This window comes from Blennius ocellaris, assembly GCF_963422515.1.
Source record: "Blennius ocellaris genome assembly, chromosome: 1".
Lineage (NCBI taxonomy): Eukaryota > Metazoa > Chordata > Actinopteri > Blenniiformes > Blenniidae > Blennius > Blennius ocellaris.
The window spans coordinates 13,860,415-13,875,172 of NC_137650.1; the positions used below are offsets into that span (position 1 = coordinate 13,860,415).

Consider the following 14,758-nt stretch of genomic DNA (forward strand, 5'->3'; position numbering starts at 1 on the left):
ATGTACTTTCAATAAAGATTTGTAATAGCTACTTAAAGCCAGTTGAATTGTGTTACCTCCACTTATGTTGTCACTACGTATAATTAGTCAAAGTTCAGAGTTTTACTGGAATTAGCAGAAATGTTAAAGCAGAATTCCAAAGTGATTTTGTTTAGTATCCTGATAGATGTATTGTTAATCTTGAAGTGCGCTCTCATTGTTACACATTCAAGTCAGACTACAGTTGGAGTGGAACTCATTCAATGAAAAGAATTGTTGATATTTACCTCTAAATAATGTCACTCATGGTTTGAGTATAAACAGGATTTTTGTGAGGTTGAATGAAATGCAGTAGATCTATTTAGTGACATTGAAATTCTTAAGGTTCTTACATAATAACACTGATCCATGTTGAAGGATAAACCTGTAGCCTCAATAAAACATTGTGAAATTTTGCTTCTAAATAGACTTTAAACTAAGTTTTGTCACAGCTTCTGTAATGTTTTAGAGTTTAGAGTTTTTAACAGACTTTGACTTTTTCTATCTCTTTTTTTATGATTCAGCAGCATGAGGTATAATCAATATGCTCCAGTGTATCACTGGAAAGACTCAAATGTGACACATTACTATCTGGAGATAAGTTACCGTTAACTCTGAGGCTGGAGGATTTGTGATGAATGACTTACAGGTCAGTTACTTCACCCAGAGAGAAGGTGTGGTAGCAAAGTGAGTGTCTTACTGATGCAGCCCTGAGCCCTTTGATTGAAAAGGCTGCAACACTTTTAATGACTAATTTCCAGTAAAAATTGAAAGAGCTTTTTTTGCATCAACTTCAAAAACGTCCAAGTGATGATTGGCTGTGACCTTCGCATTGATTTTCTCATCACTTTTGGCTTGAGTGTCAGACATGACAGATAAATTGACACTGACACCGACAGAGGATTGCTCCTTTAATTCTTCCTGGATGCCTCTTAGTGGGATTCATTTATTCATTCATTCATTTACAGATTGACTTGTCTGTTCCATTCCGAGATCTCCTCCACCTGTCACTTCTTCACGTTGTTCTCATCTCCCGTTGTGTCTCTCCTGGTGTTGTTCAGATGAAGTACGGAGGCTCCAAGGACACAGTGGTCCAGTTTCTATTCTACCAGCCAATCAGGTACCAGTGGAGGGAGACGGACTTCTTCCCCTGTTCAGTGACGTGTGGAGGAGGTGAGGTGAACCATCAGTCAGTCAGTCACAGCTGGAAACAAGCATGTGTATGTTGGATTGAGTTTTCCTGAAGGTTTCTGATGATCAGCTGTATCCGTTGATACTGGATCTGTGCCTGGTTCCGTTCTCCAGGTTATCAGCTGAACTCTGCCGAGTGTCTGGACATCCGGAACAATCAGACGCTGCCTGAGCACCACTGCAACAGCTACCCAGAAAACACCAAACCCACACCCAAACTCAAAGAGTGCAACATGGATCCCTGCCCAGAGAGGTGAGGATCGGCACAGGAATCCAGGTTTTAAGGATATTTTTATGAAATTCCCCACGTTCCTTCATGTTCTTCTGTCTTCAGCTTTAGGCAGGCTTGACTGGATTCAAGAAATTATTTTTAAGACAGTCAATTCACTTGAAACATTATGTGTTAAATGCAGTGTGAGATCATTTCTCAACGCATTCAAGCACAAATGTTCACACTTGAGACAAATTCAGGATTACTCTGTGAGCTACAAACGTTTTAATGGAATTAGCTGAAATGTTAAAGAAGAGCCATAAAGCCTTCTTCTTTTGTATCCTGACACATTTGGCTGTAATCATGAAGGCCACACTGGTAATTAAACCACAGCATGAGCTCTTATTGTTACACATGTAAAACTCCTGTGAGCTCGAGATTTCTGCATTGCTAACATCATTCCTTCAACTTATTGGATATTTTGTTTCCTCCAGTGATGGTTTCAAAGAGGTGATGCCTTATGATCACTTCCAGCCTCTGCCTCGGTGAGTATTTCTCTCAATGTGATCTCAGTTTATACCATGGCAGGTCATTGTGTTGTCAACTGTGCAGACATATTTCAGCTGTTTACAAAATTAGATCTCAACATGTCAACTGATGAGTCAGCAGTTTTTCAAGCGCTTGGATAAAAACCTAGAATAAAAAATCCTACATGGATCAGTCTTTGACTTGAATGAGTTCACACTTCAACGTATGTGTAACATGTAAAATATATTCCAACACTAATCTTTGCATTTCCTTCACACAGAGAGAACGTTCTGTAAATCCTTCATATCAGAAATGTAAATACATCAAATAGTGTTGAGGCTCTCTACCTTACAGTTTCAGTTCTCTTTTTCTAGTTTTCTTACATCCTCACACACATCCTCATTTATACAACTCCCGATCAATCAAAGTCTGACCATCTGTCTTTTAAACCGAGCAAAGATCAGAGCAGAAACAGTTACTGGTGAAATATCCATCTTCATTTTTACTGTATCTTGAAAACTACAAGCTCAGTGTTCTTCTGCAGTAGCTTCGTCCTGAAGTAAAGTTTTTCCCCATCAATGATCAGAGTCCTCTCTCATCTTCGGTTTCACTTGATCTGCTCATTGGAGAAGGAAAAACTTTAGAGTTTTGTGCATTCATTCATTTTCTCAGATGTCCTCACACAAGTAGCTGACTGTGCTGCAGTGATGTGATGTTTCCAGCAGTGTGAGCTCACGTGTCGGTGCAATGGCAGTTTCCTGCAGGGGGAGCAGATCTGTGTAGAACTGTAGCACTCTGCAGATCACCAGGAGAGGATCCCGCACATTTATCTGACTATGTGCATTTACATCAGCTGATTGAATTCGTCCTTACCATACTTTCAGGAAGCATGTTTATTATGTCGTTTACTATTAAACAATGAAACTGTGTGACATTGTTCCTGTAGTTGAATTTAAACACTTAAATCACAACAGACTGATGCATTCAGCACCTCATCAGATATGTAGATTTTTAAAGTGTTGAAGGAAGCTGGGAAAAATCCCATACATACACAGAGAGAACATAAAATACTGCACACAGAGAATTCCCAGCCTGGAACTGAACCTTTCTTTCTTGGCTCTGACAGAAGACTCTGAATCACTGAAACACTACTAACTTAAAGCCCTCCATCTTGGAAGTAACTTTCAGTCATAAATCCTTCAGGACGCTCCTCTTCTTCACAAAGTGATAGAAATGTTCATATTTCTCCTTTTATTGCGCTGCTCATCATTTCTTCTACTTCTGTGTGGTTGTAACTGTTGACTGAGGCTCAGTTGATGACTGATGTGACCATAACTCAGGAGGCAAGAGCAGAGCAGTCATATTGCTCCACATCTTGTTCTGTGCTGAAGCCAGAGTGTGTTTGGGAAACACTCAGTGACCCGGGTGGCTCCCTGTGCTGGTGGAGCAACTTGCACGGCAGCTGTGACTCCATCAGTGTAAGAGTGAATTAGTTCAGTGCTTTGAGACCACAGAGGTGAAAACATGTCGGTTGATGAAAGCATTTGCAGTTGTGTTTTATCAACTCAGAGAAAAGACTGACCCTGGGTGAATGATGAAAACGATACCATTGAGGTGAAGCACAAGAAGGATTTTCAAGGTATATTGCAGTGTTTTCTGCTCCTGATCTTCCACTTGGCACACTGGAGGTTAACTGCTATTAATTCTATTTTATTAAAGGGTTGAAAGGTTGAGAACTACTGTTTTACAAAGGCTTGTGTAAATTAGTTGGCATGGACTGGGCTCAAATTCCAGACTGATTATTAGTTATATAAGCAGTGAACGCTGTCTATTGATCTATGAGCTGCTCCTGCTTCATCTCATCTGGTAAAGTTGTAGATTGTAAAAGGAACTTTTTTCGCGATCAGTGGACGAGTGAACGTTTCCACATGACTGATATTTGTGAATAACAACACTGCATATGTGCGTCACAATGGAGCTAAAAATGTCTGAGCAACATCTGCGTTTTGAGATTCCACCGACCCGTGAATCACAGCGAGGGTGTGAGTTTGACACCGTCTGGGCGTTAAGGGGTTTTAAAGAGTCTTAATGGCCTCTGTGAGCGATGTGTCTCAGCGCCTGCTGCTGCTCCAACGGCTGAGCTTGTTAGTGAGCTGAAGAATCTCTGCTGCCAGTTGTTTTCTGAGCTCTTTCAGCTCAGACAAGGTTTGCTTCATGTATCTCCACATGACATCTTTATCTCTCCCGCATAGTTTGAAAACATTCAGTCTAAGATGAAAAGAAGTTCCACTTTAGGTTGTTATTTTGATACATACATTACTGTTTAGAAAGTAAATTATAAAGTCGGGTGAGGTGTGGTGCTTTACTGTTTAGAGACAATTCAAGGCAGAGTAGAACACATAATATCGTAGTCTGTACAATCATCAAGAATTTAGGCTTCAGCAAACAACAGAAGGGAGCAGAAGGAAGCAGAGACTGGGTCAAGTATCATGTTGTATGGACCTCATTTAGTTTATACTGATCAAAGATGTGGTTTCTTAAAGTCAATCCTTTTCCTTAGTTTTACTGCAATAAAAGGCCATCATCCTGCCACTGTGTGTCTCGTCAGACTACTGCACCATTTCTCCATCCTTCGGTTATTTTGAAATCGCCACAGTCACATGGCTTTTATACTATCTATAAGGTATGTAGCCATCTCTCCTGCACAACAACAGGCATTGATAGCGTCTGCTGCTGGGTCTGTTTGGGTGAGTGAGTGTTGCTTCAATGTCAGCTACAGTAACTCAAACTGTGCAACTCCCAATTTAACAAGTTAGAAATACAAGTTTATCTTTATTGAAAAATTGCAGTTTTGTGTTTTTTGCCCAGTTTTGTCCCACGAGCCAAATGTTTGGTAGAATTTTCAAGCCATTACCGCATCAACTTCTATGGGGAACAAGTGGGCTAAAATCTGAAGAATCTTAGTTATAGCTGTGATCAGGTAAAACGTGCTGTTCGTCATTATTGACTTGGGAACATATTGCTGTTTCTCCTTTATACCGAAGGTGGACATTCAAAGCCCTGCATGTTTTCAGTGTCACCTTGCTCCAGCACACATATGATGTATTACATGTATATTCATCACCTTAGTATCCATGTGTGGTCATAATGAAGCTGATGTATCAGCTGTGTGTGTGTGTGTGTGTGTGTGTGTGTGTGTGTGCGTGTGTGCGTGCGTGCGTGCGTGCGTGCGTGTGTGTGTGTGTGTGCGTGCTTGCGTGTGCGTGTGTGTAGTTGGGAGCAGGGGCCGTGGACCCAGTGCTCAGTGTCCTGTGGTGACGGTGGCGGCAGGCAGGATCGCAGCGTGCTGTGTGTGGAGGAGGACGCCCACGGACAGTTCTCCCAGGTGGAGGAGTGGAAGTGCACCCACTCCCCTCGTCCTGTCACTCAACAGATGTGCAACACCTTTGCCTGTCCCCAGTGGGTGGCCATGGAGTGGTCCCAGGTTAGTGGCTCTTGCACAGCCAAACATCTAAATAAATAAATGTTTATGATAAATCGGTGAACTCAAAGGGAGACACAGTTTTGACATTTACACTTTTTCAAGTGAAACATTTTTTACTTTTGTTATTTTTTGGGAGTCTGTTTATATGACAAAGGCCCTTGGAGACACTGAAAACCAAACTTTTTGAAACAATCTCCTCAGGAAGAACTTTTTGAAAACACTGGAAACAGAGAAAAAGACTACTTTTCTGACATGCTGCTCTTGCACATGGACACCATGGTCATAATAAATTCTGCTCTTGTGCGTGTAGATGAACAATCAGAATAATGTTTCCTCCAGAGTGTCATGACTCCCAGTCCATATTCTCTTGAGACTTGGTAGTTTTATAATTTTATAGTCGTCACGGTAATGTCCTCACTTCAGGACAACATCAAAAACAACATCATTTTCAGCATTTCTGTTCTTTCCATGTCAACGCACATTGTTTTCAAAAACGTTGCCATGTAAACACAAAACTTTTCTGAAACAAACATGTGTAAAAGCAATGCTCGCACATTTTAAAACCCTGCAGTAGTCTATGGCCAGAAGAGCCCAGCTCAGTCCCGATTACTCAAAAGCTACAATATGTTTGCAGGATTTATGAAAACACAAACATAAATTGGCTCCTGTTGTGTCTGTGTCGTAGTGCACGGTGACCTGTGGCCGTGGCCTGCGTTATCGAGTGGTTCTGTGCATCGACCATCGAGGGCAGCACATCGGTGGCTGTGAGGCGTCACTCAAACCTCATGTTAAAGAAGACTGTCTGGTCCCTGTGGCCTGCCACAAGCCCAGAGGTAGGTCTCCAATAAACCTCTGAGGTCTGGCTGAAGAAAGCTAAGAACTGAAACCTATAGATGCTTTTATTTTTACTATATGATGGTCACTGTTGCAATTTTGGTAATATAAACAAAATGACTGCATGCTGCATGTTTTGATATTTTCTTTTTTCTGTGTTCAAAGGGATTCCATTCCATTTGAAATTACATTTACATGCACCATTTAGTATTCATATTATCAGTAATATATTGTAGAATGTTGGGCACACCTGTTTAACTGCTTCATGGTAGAGTATTTAATCAGATGAAGAATGTTTTCTACAATTTGTTGATTGGTCATTTGTCATTTAGTCATTAAGCTGCCTTCCTCATGTGAAACAATGTTCTGTGAAGTTTAATAAATATGTTTTGTGATCAAACTACTTGATGGCAATAGTACAATCTAGCTTTTTCCACTTGAACTGCAATGTCAGTTCTCTGAAAGTTACACTTTTTCCAGATATTTTCCCATTTTCAGCCTTCAGATTTATTTTTTATTCTTCTTGAAATAGAAAAAAACAATCCCAGTTCCCATTGACACAATGTGCATTCAAAGTGGAGAGTTGAATTGAAAGGATAGATGCTTCAAGTACCGATATTAAAAGATTGTCTCTTCTTTTCAAGTATAACATCTTCATAAACTGCTGTTTAAATGAGACCTCAAAAACCTTTTTGGTTCTTAAAATCAGATTTGTAAATATCCTCCTACTCCTGCCTTTTTGATTATTATATGGTACGGCTGGTTGTGTGTATCAGTGTTTGTCTTCACTGTAATGTGGGAAATCAGAAATGGGAAAACATGCCAACAACAGTTCTCAGACATGATCTGGAAGCTTGAAAAAACTGTTGAGAACATCTGAAATAGGGTGTGTGTCTGAGTGTTTTTCAGATTCCGTTTTTATGATGTGTGTGACAGAGTGAACACTACTGCAGTTGTGACTCAGGGCTGTTTGCCGGTCATGCTGACCACATTATCCTTGTGTGCGTTCTCCAGTGGTCACCAAGCACAATAACAGGCATCATTTACATCAGTTTTCATCATTTATGTTTAATGTATGAGGTATACAGCACTGTAAACAAGCTTTGCTTCCTGTTGGATTGTTTAAAAGGTCTTAGTTTCTTTTCCTGAAAAAGCTTGTCAACATGTCCATTTAGACTTTGCAGTGATGTGAGTGTGTGCCCTTTCTCTCACACAGCAGATCTTTTCTCTGTCTACACGATACTCACAAGCAGCATGAGATCATTGCGAATTTTATTTGAAAGTTAACACACGACTGATAAGACTAATGAGATGATGTTTGGGTGGTCTAACACCATCACTGTGTCCATCAGAATCCCTGCCGGTGGAGTCCAAGGTGCCCTGGACAAAACAGGCCCAGGAACTGGAGGAGCGGTACACCGCCACAGAAAATCCCACGTGAGTGTAGACAGACACATCGGAATTACTAACGTTTATAACTTGTTGTTGTCTGTAGTTTTATTACAAAACAACCAAACGCACAACCCTGTAATTGCAATTGCAAAAATTATGTGTTTTTTGTCAACTGTTATTGTGTAAATAGGACCTGAAGAGAGAGGGACACGTTCCTCACTTGAATATTTTTTAAAGGCTCATTCTTCTGGAATACACAGAAACAGATTGCTCTGTACAAACTGCAGGAGCTCAATATTTCCTACTTTTATTTCACTGCTTGCACAGTTCCAATGATGTGCCACAAACACTTCACTGAAAATCCTTCCCCCATAAGCACATTTATACAGCAGTCTGGAACCCCCCTAGGTAGGCAAGTCAAAGATAACAGGGGGCCTACTATGAAGCGGTCAAAATCAGAGATAAAGATAAATAGACACTTTTTGGAATCTAGAACAATCCTAAGTATCTGCTCTTTGCTTCTGATTTGGACACGCCTGCATTTGATCCTTGGTCTCCAGCAGCAGATGTTTCAAACATTAAAACTTGTATGATTAACTTAATCTGACCAACTTAAGTCAAATGTAACATTACGATAGCAGACAGGTGAAGGGAATCACACAGACTTGTCCGTGAGCCACCTGCCAGTGAGTGAAAAATGTTAGCAGAAACATTGAACGTTTTGTGTTTGAAATTGACCTACTTGAAACAGGAAAAATTGACAATCATGAAGAAATGGTCACAAGGACTCAATTGTAGAGACTTTAAGACCGGATCAGATCATCCCCATGATTGCAGTTCCTGACAGTGATCATTATTTTTCAAAAGAAATCTACGGAAGGAGAATTATTGTGAAGCCTCTCTGAGGCAGGGAAGGAGTCGGGGTGAGTCACCAGATGCACTACAGCAAGAAGCTGCACTCAGGTTATGATCTGCATAATGATTGCAGGTAAACTTTAGATACTTACACCAGGAAAAACTTAGCTTGGAGTTTGCTCACCTGAGATTAGGAATCCGTGAACTAAGACACACTGTAATGGATGATGAGGATGATTTTCACAGCTGATAGTAGAATGGACTCTAGATGAGGAGATCTTGGACGTGGGTCTCCTAAAGACAACATTGTTATAGATTTTTGACCACTATGTTGAAATAGTGTTAGAGCGGACAAACAACTCTTCATGAAATCAATGAATCAATATCAACGGTTCCCCTCAAGATGACGTAGATAATGTCTCCTCCAATCAGCAGAAATGGTTTGGAAAACACAACAAAAGGGCTCAAGATGTTGAATTGACCTCGAAACTCCTCCTTAACTCAATCTGTTTAAATGTTTGGGTTGCTCCAGAACAAAAGCTCAGATTCTTGAATTAAAAGATCTGTTTCATAAAGCAACACACCCTCAGAGGTGGGATAATGATAAATGCATCATATAATGCAGGTGTTCATACTGTTATGGCTGAGTGTACACTTTATATACTCAGATATCTTTCTCAATCATCCTTAACATTTATTCAGGTTGCAACTCAGTTCAAACTGTAGACATTTATCTATTTTAAATGGTAATTTCACGTCACTTTCTTGAAACACATTTTACTGCCAGCCAGGTTCAGCCAGCTCCACATATTCAGTCACATTCATCCATTCACACACATGGCTTTAATGCAAGGTGCTCACACACCGCTGGGAAAAACATCAGTGTTTCACAACACTTTGAAAGTCAAGGCAAGACAAGAATTCAAACCTGGACGACGCTACCAACTGAACCAAAGCGGGCAGACAGAGTCATTCAACATATTAATCTGGAATGCAACTTTTTTATTTGTAATATTAGTTTAAACTCAGTAGAGGTCCATTAAGTTGTGGAAGTTGGCACTACGTTGAACTTGCATGTTATACTCTCAATATTCATTCATACTGTAACCATGATCAGAAACCAATATCGAAAATAGTTTTCACATCAAAGTAAGTAGATGCATCTCTTCGATAGACACATTTATCAGTAGTCTCTCATCCCAAACACATTTTTTTTTTTGAAGTCTATCACCACACGTTAATGAGGACTGTGTGAATCTGTCCGGCTCTATTTCTTCTTCTTCCACTGCTGAAGATAAGCATGTGATCATGGCCTGCTGCTCTGGGCCTGCTTGGCTCTGATAGCCTCCCTGGGATCTGTCAGCTCTCAGAGCTCATACACACCTCACACACTTGGCAGACACACGCAGGCCCGTCAGCCTCTGCAAACACACTCCTGAGACACTTCACACACTCACACCTCCGACACTTTGCGCACAACGACAGCAGAATCAAACCAGTGAGGCAAACTTGCTGAGGTTGTGGTCATTACGCAACATGAAGGAAGAATGAGTTTAAGAAATTCATATAATAGTGGTTAGGATCAAACAATCTTCAAGATGTTCTCAATAGTAACGTTTACTCACATTCAAGTGGAAATAATCTCAAAAGGACAACTTATTGGTTAAAACTGTGTTTATGTCCCATTTGTACACATTCGGACACACACTTGGCCTGAACAAATCCATTTGTCGTGTGAGAGTCAAACATTAAACTCATCAGAGTTCTGAACCTGTTTCACTACTTTATAAAGGAAATACAAGTAGTTACAAAAGTAAATAGTAACTAATCAATCATTGATTTTTCACTAACTCACACAACAGTGTCTTAAACTGTAAAATATTTTAAACTGTACATATTATTTTTTTCTAGTTGTTGGTTTAAATTCCATCGAGATTGTGTTGACATACCAAAGGATCTCTTCTAAAGAGCTACTCTCAGACTAAAAGAGTGCTGACTGGCCTCAAAACACAGCAGAGATTCACTTCGCTCTGTTGTGTCCTTCCAGTCTCACCTATAAACTCTTCTTTCTTTCTTGTTGCATTATGAAGCAGGTGATTAGGTGTTTCCATTGTTATCTTGTTTGTTCTCTGTTTTCTGTGCATGTAGGAAGCACATGATCCTCTCAGGTACATGTAAAATATGTGAAATATCTTGAACACAGTAAGATATCTCTATTTTTGTTCTTTCTCAAACAGCATCTGTGAGGTTTGTCATTTATCATTTTTATCATTTATATAGAAAACAAGGAATATTGCAAGATAGTTGCTGCCAGACTAATCCGACTTCACTGGATGGTTAATTCAGATGTCACTCAGCTGGAAAAGACCCCTGCACAGTCAGTCTGCCCACACTTATCACACTAATCCTACCCTTTCTCCATATTCAATACCCTTCTTATATAACTATTTCCATCAGGGAGTATTTACACTCATTCCTGGACAGTAACAGGTGGAGCTCATGGAGTTCCCCTGGATATTCACCACACAGCGACTTGTTTCTCTCTCTTTTTCCAGATTTGTACCTGGACCTTGGTCTTCCTGCAGCACCACCTGTGGACCTGGGAGACAAAGTCGGGAGATGAAGTGTCAGGTGCTGCTGCCATTCACCAAGACAGAGGTGGACCTACCAGAGGAAGAGTGTGGTAAAGACAGACCCTCACTGGAGAGGCCGTGCAGCCGAGGACCATGTAGCAGCGTGACAGAGCTCCAGGACCACGGTGCTCCTTTCATTAAAACAAAGGAGCCATATATCTGGGACTACAGAGGCTTCACTTCCTGCTCAGCCACATGTGCTGCTGGTGAGGTTTTCATTTTAGGACCTGGCTCCTGAAAAACTGTATCATTAATATTAAATCTTATTCTTTCTCTGTGCTCTGTCCAGGGAAGCAGACAGCAGTTGTGAGGTGTATTAAGACAAAGCATGGAGAGGAGGTAGATGACTCAATGTGTGATCCGTCCAGCAGGCCTTTGATAATGATCCGCATCTGTAACCCTGAGCCGTGCCCTCCGAGGTAAGAACCCACCAGGTTTCTACAAGTTATGGGCCGAGCACATGACATCCTGAAACTTCTGACTGGAATGATTCTTGTTTATCACAAGAATCATTATTAGAAACTTCTGCTCTTGGACTCTCAAGGCTCAGCACAGTTTGAGAACACACTTGCATCACTTCTTACTGTTATAATATTATTGTTTTTTGTTTTTTTTACTTTTTAAATCATATAAATATTTAACTTTGACATTATTTAAGAAATCACCTTGGTTTTCCAAACTAATCCCTCATGATTTGAGACAATAAGTTGAAGAGAAATTACAACACAAATACACATAAAGAGACAGTTATCATGAAGACATATCGTATGAGCAGAAAATAGCAATGTCAGTAGCAGGTATTCATAAAGAGTTTGTGGGACATGTGGGATGTGTAAGTGTGGAGTCATGTTGGAGATGTAGGTTCCCATCCTGCTCATCAGTTCAATAATTCAATTCAGTTTTATTTCTATAGTCCCAAATACAACAGCCACTTTTACTGAGAAACATCCAACTATCACACATGAGCAAATAGAGGAGCTGGTGGAAAAGAAAATCTCCCTTATAACAGGAAGAAACCTGCTGAACCAGGCTCAGACTTTCTGCAGAACCAGACTCCTTTCTAGGGTAAGGTTAGAGGATAGAAAGAGAGAAAAGCATTTAGTTATGTATTCAGGACATTAGTTTAGAATTGACTGCAGTTCAAAGTAATGTTTTAATATATGTGGAAAGACAGAACATCAATGTTGATCTTCAGAAAATTGAAGATTTTCTAGTTCAAGTCAACACTTCAATTTTCGTTTGCCAGCATTCAAGAGCACAGAACAAAAGTTTACCTTTCTTTGCCAGAACTAAATGAGATTGGAAAGCAGGAGGGATACTACAAGCCTGAGAGCATCAAAAGTGATGGCAGCAGTCTAGACTCACAAACCAGGAGAGACATACTGTCCGACAAATTCATAAATCACCACTACAATAGTTTGGAATCAATCCAGTATGAAACGTGCAGACCAAGTACTTGATTGTAACATCAACTACATGTGTAAGGAGACTGATTTCTGTGTATTTTTCCTTCCAAATTCTTCAGGCAGCAGATTGTTCTGCTCCTGAGCTCAGAAAATGATGCAACCCAACAGTGCTTCAAATAAAATACACGATTAGATTCCTTGGAGGGAAATAAGGAATATAAGCTTATGTTATACTAAGATCAAGTGAATTTCCAATGAATGCAAATGTATATTGGCTCAGGCAGTGAGAGCTCCCTGCAGCCTTCATTAAAATTGTCATTTTCACATGAATCCTTTTTAAATCCTCGTTTATGAGTCAAGATCAAATGTAAACAGAAATGTACTGACTGGAGCAGCTATTTAATTAATATAAGGCTTTGTGTGACTCGAGCAAAAGTCTCCCGCTCATTTCTGTTTGATAGATGACATTCTGAACACTGTGAAAAGGTATCTTGATGAGTTGGTTTGGACCTTTTCAGTCTCAGATTGAGTGTCTGTGGGACTCTGGGAGAAACCACCTGAAAATACATCAACCAGCCAGAACCAGGAAGTCCTCTCTGTGTCTGAATAATGCAGTTGAGCGATAGACCCTGAATTGTCTTCATATTCTGAGCGAGCGCCATGACAGTCCAGCAACATGAAACGGCCTCTTACATTCAAGGTTCAGCACAATACCGCGTGGTGCTGTGGTGGCTTCCCTGATCTGTTAATACAGAAACTAGAACGCTGGCACAAATTAACTTCATAAATCTGTTTTGTTAACATTTCACGTGACAACACCAAACCCGTTAAATAAAAAAAGAGTGTGACACAGGAGCGGACACAGGGACAACAATGTAGTTAGTATGCCGGGCCATGGGAGGGCGCTGTTGCTTGATTTTGTAATGAAACCACACAGACGTGTGCACAAAAGAATATGCTGTAAACATGAAGAAAATGGAGAGCACCTGACATCCGCATGGACTGATGATGCATCGGATGCTATCAAGGGTGAGTCTCAACTATAAAACTACTGATATGGATGATAAAACTACAATACTGACCACGAGTCATACGGGTCGCCATGTTTGTTTACAAGGGATGGAAGGGGAAGGCAGGGGGAGAGTTGCGCACGCACAGTAACAGGCTCTGTAGCCTTCATAGTAACTTGCTTCTCCTTTTGTTCTTCTTCTGTTCCTTTCTGATACTGAATCTGAGTTTTGACTCAAAGATCAAACAGTTTGACAATATACCCAGTTTTAGAACCAAAGGCATTGTTTTCCTTTTAATTACGTTCAATCCCTCAACTACCAGCGGTAACAAAGAAGCCCCACAGCATGATGGTGCCTCTACCATGTTTCACTTTAGGTAGAGAGGACTTTTTGGGGGCTTCATTTGATTGCTCAGAGACAATCTGCTTTACTTTTGTCCGATTCAGTCCAACTTGGTTTCTTGATTGGTGTATTTAGGGTGAAAACAGGACTAAACTTTGTTCCACCTCAGCCTGAAGCTGACTTTATCCGAGATCGGCTCCAGAGTTGTAAAGCTATGTGCAGAATAGATAACAACAGCTGTGAGGTAGAGTGATACAGCTGCAAAGTGCCGTTAAGTGTGCTCGTGTTGATTTGCTGAACTAGAATTTCTCTTTTCCAATCAGATATTTCAATTACAAATAACCGCTACGTAAACAGTTTGTAGTTTTGTGCTGCAGTTGATAGCTAAAAATGAACACTTCTGATCAGAAAATGTCTTGTGAATGTAAACAAACTACATCACTTGAGCTGATGTCAATTCATGTCATTTTTGAGGTGTAATCTTGTGAGGAGTTTCAGTCATCTTTATTTTCACAGATAAAGACTCTGAATGAAATGCCACAGCAAAGTTGATCATCATGAAGTTTGGTGGAAGCATTCATCTTTCTTCCAAACTTCACCTGTAATGACTTTTAGCCATCCTCTGACATTTCTTCTTGTGCGACAAGCAAGTTGACATTTAAGGTCTGAAATAATGAGTCATGGCAGCCTTTGGTGATTTCCAAATAATTTACAGACCAAATTGTCCTCATGAGAGTGAAACATAACTCATTCATTTCACCAAACACCTGCCAGAACAATGACTTTCTCCTCGGTCCCAGCTGCCCTTCATGCTCGCTGCTGATTAGCAAATGTATTTGTATTGAAGCCAGAAA

General features: G+C 40.4%; 1 protein-coding gene across 1 annotated transcript in view; it reads left to right on the forward strand.

Moving 5' to 3' along the window:
* Positions 1-14,758, forward strand: part of adamtsl3 (ADAMTS-like 3) — a 149,481-nt gene that overhangs the window by 101,643 nt on the left and 33,080 nt on the right. The window contains exons 10-17 of the mRNA XM_080520951.1: positions 1,080-1,191; positions 1,324-1,462; positions 1,915-1,965; positions 5,222-5,432; positions 6,118-6,265; positions 7,619-7,703; positions 11,069-11,352; positions 11,436-11,565. Of these exons, the coding sequence (XP_080377077.1) occupies positions 1,080-1,191; positions 1,324-1,462; positions 1,915-1,965; positions 5,222-5,432; positions 6,118-6,265; positions 7,619-7,703; positions 11,069-11,352; positions 11,436-11,565 (1,160 nt within the window). The remainder of the gene's footprint in view (positions 1-1,079; positions 1,192-1,323; positions 1,463-1,914; positions 1,966-5,221; positions 5,433-6,117; positions 6,266-7,618; positions 7,704-11,068; positions 11,353-11,435; positions 11,566-14,758) is intronic.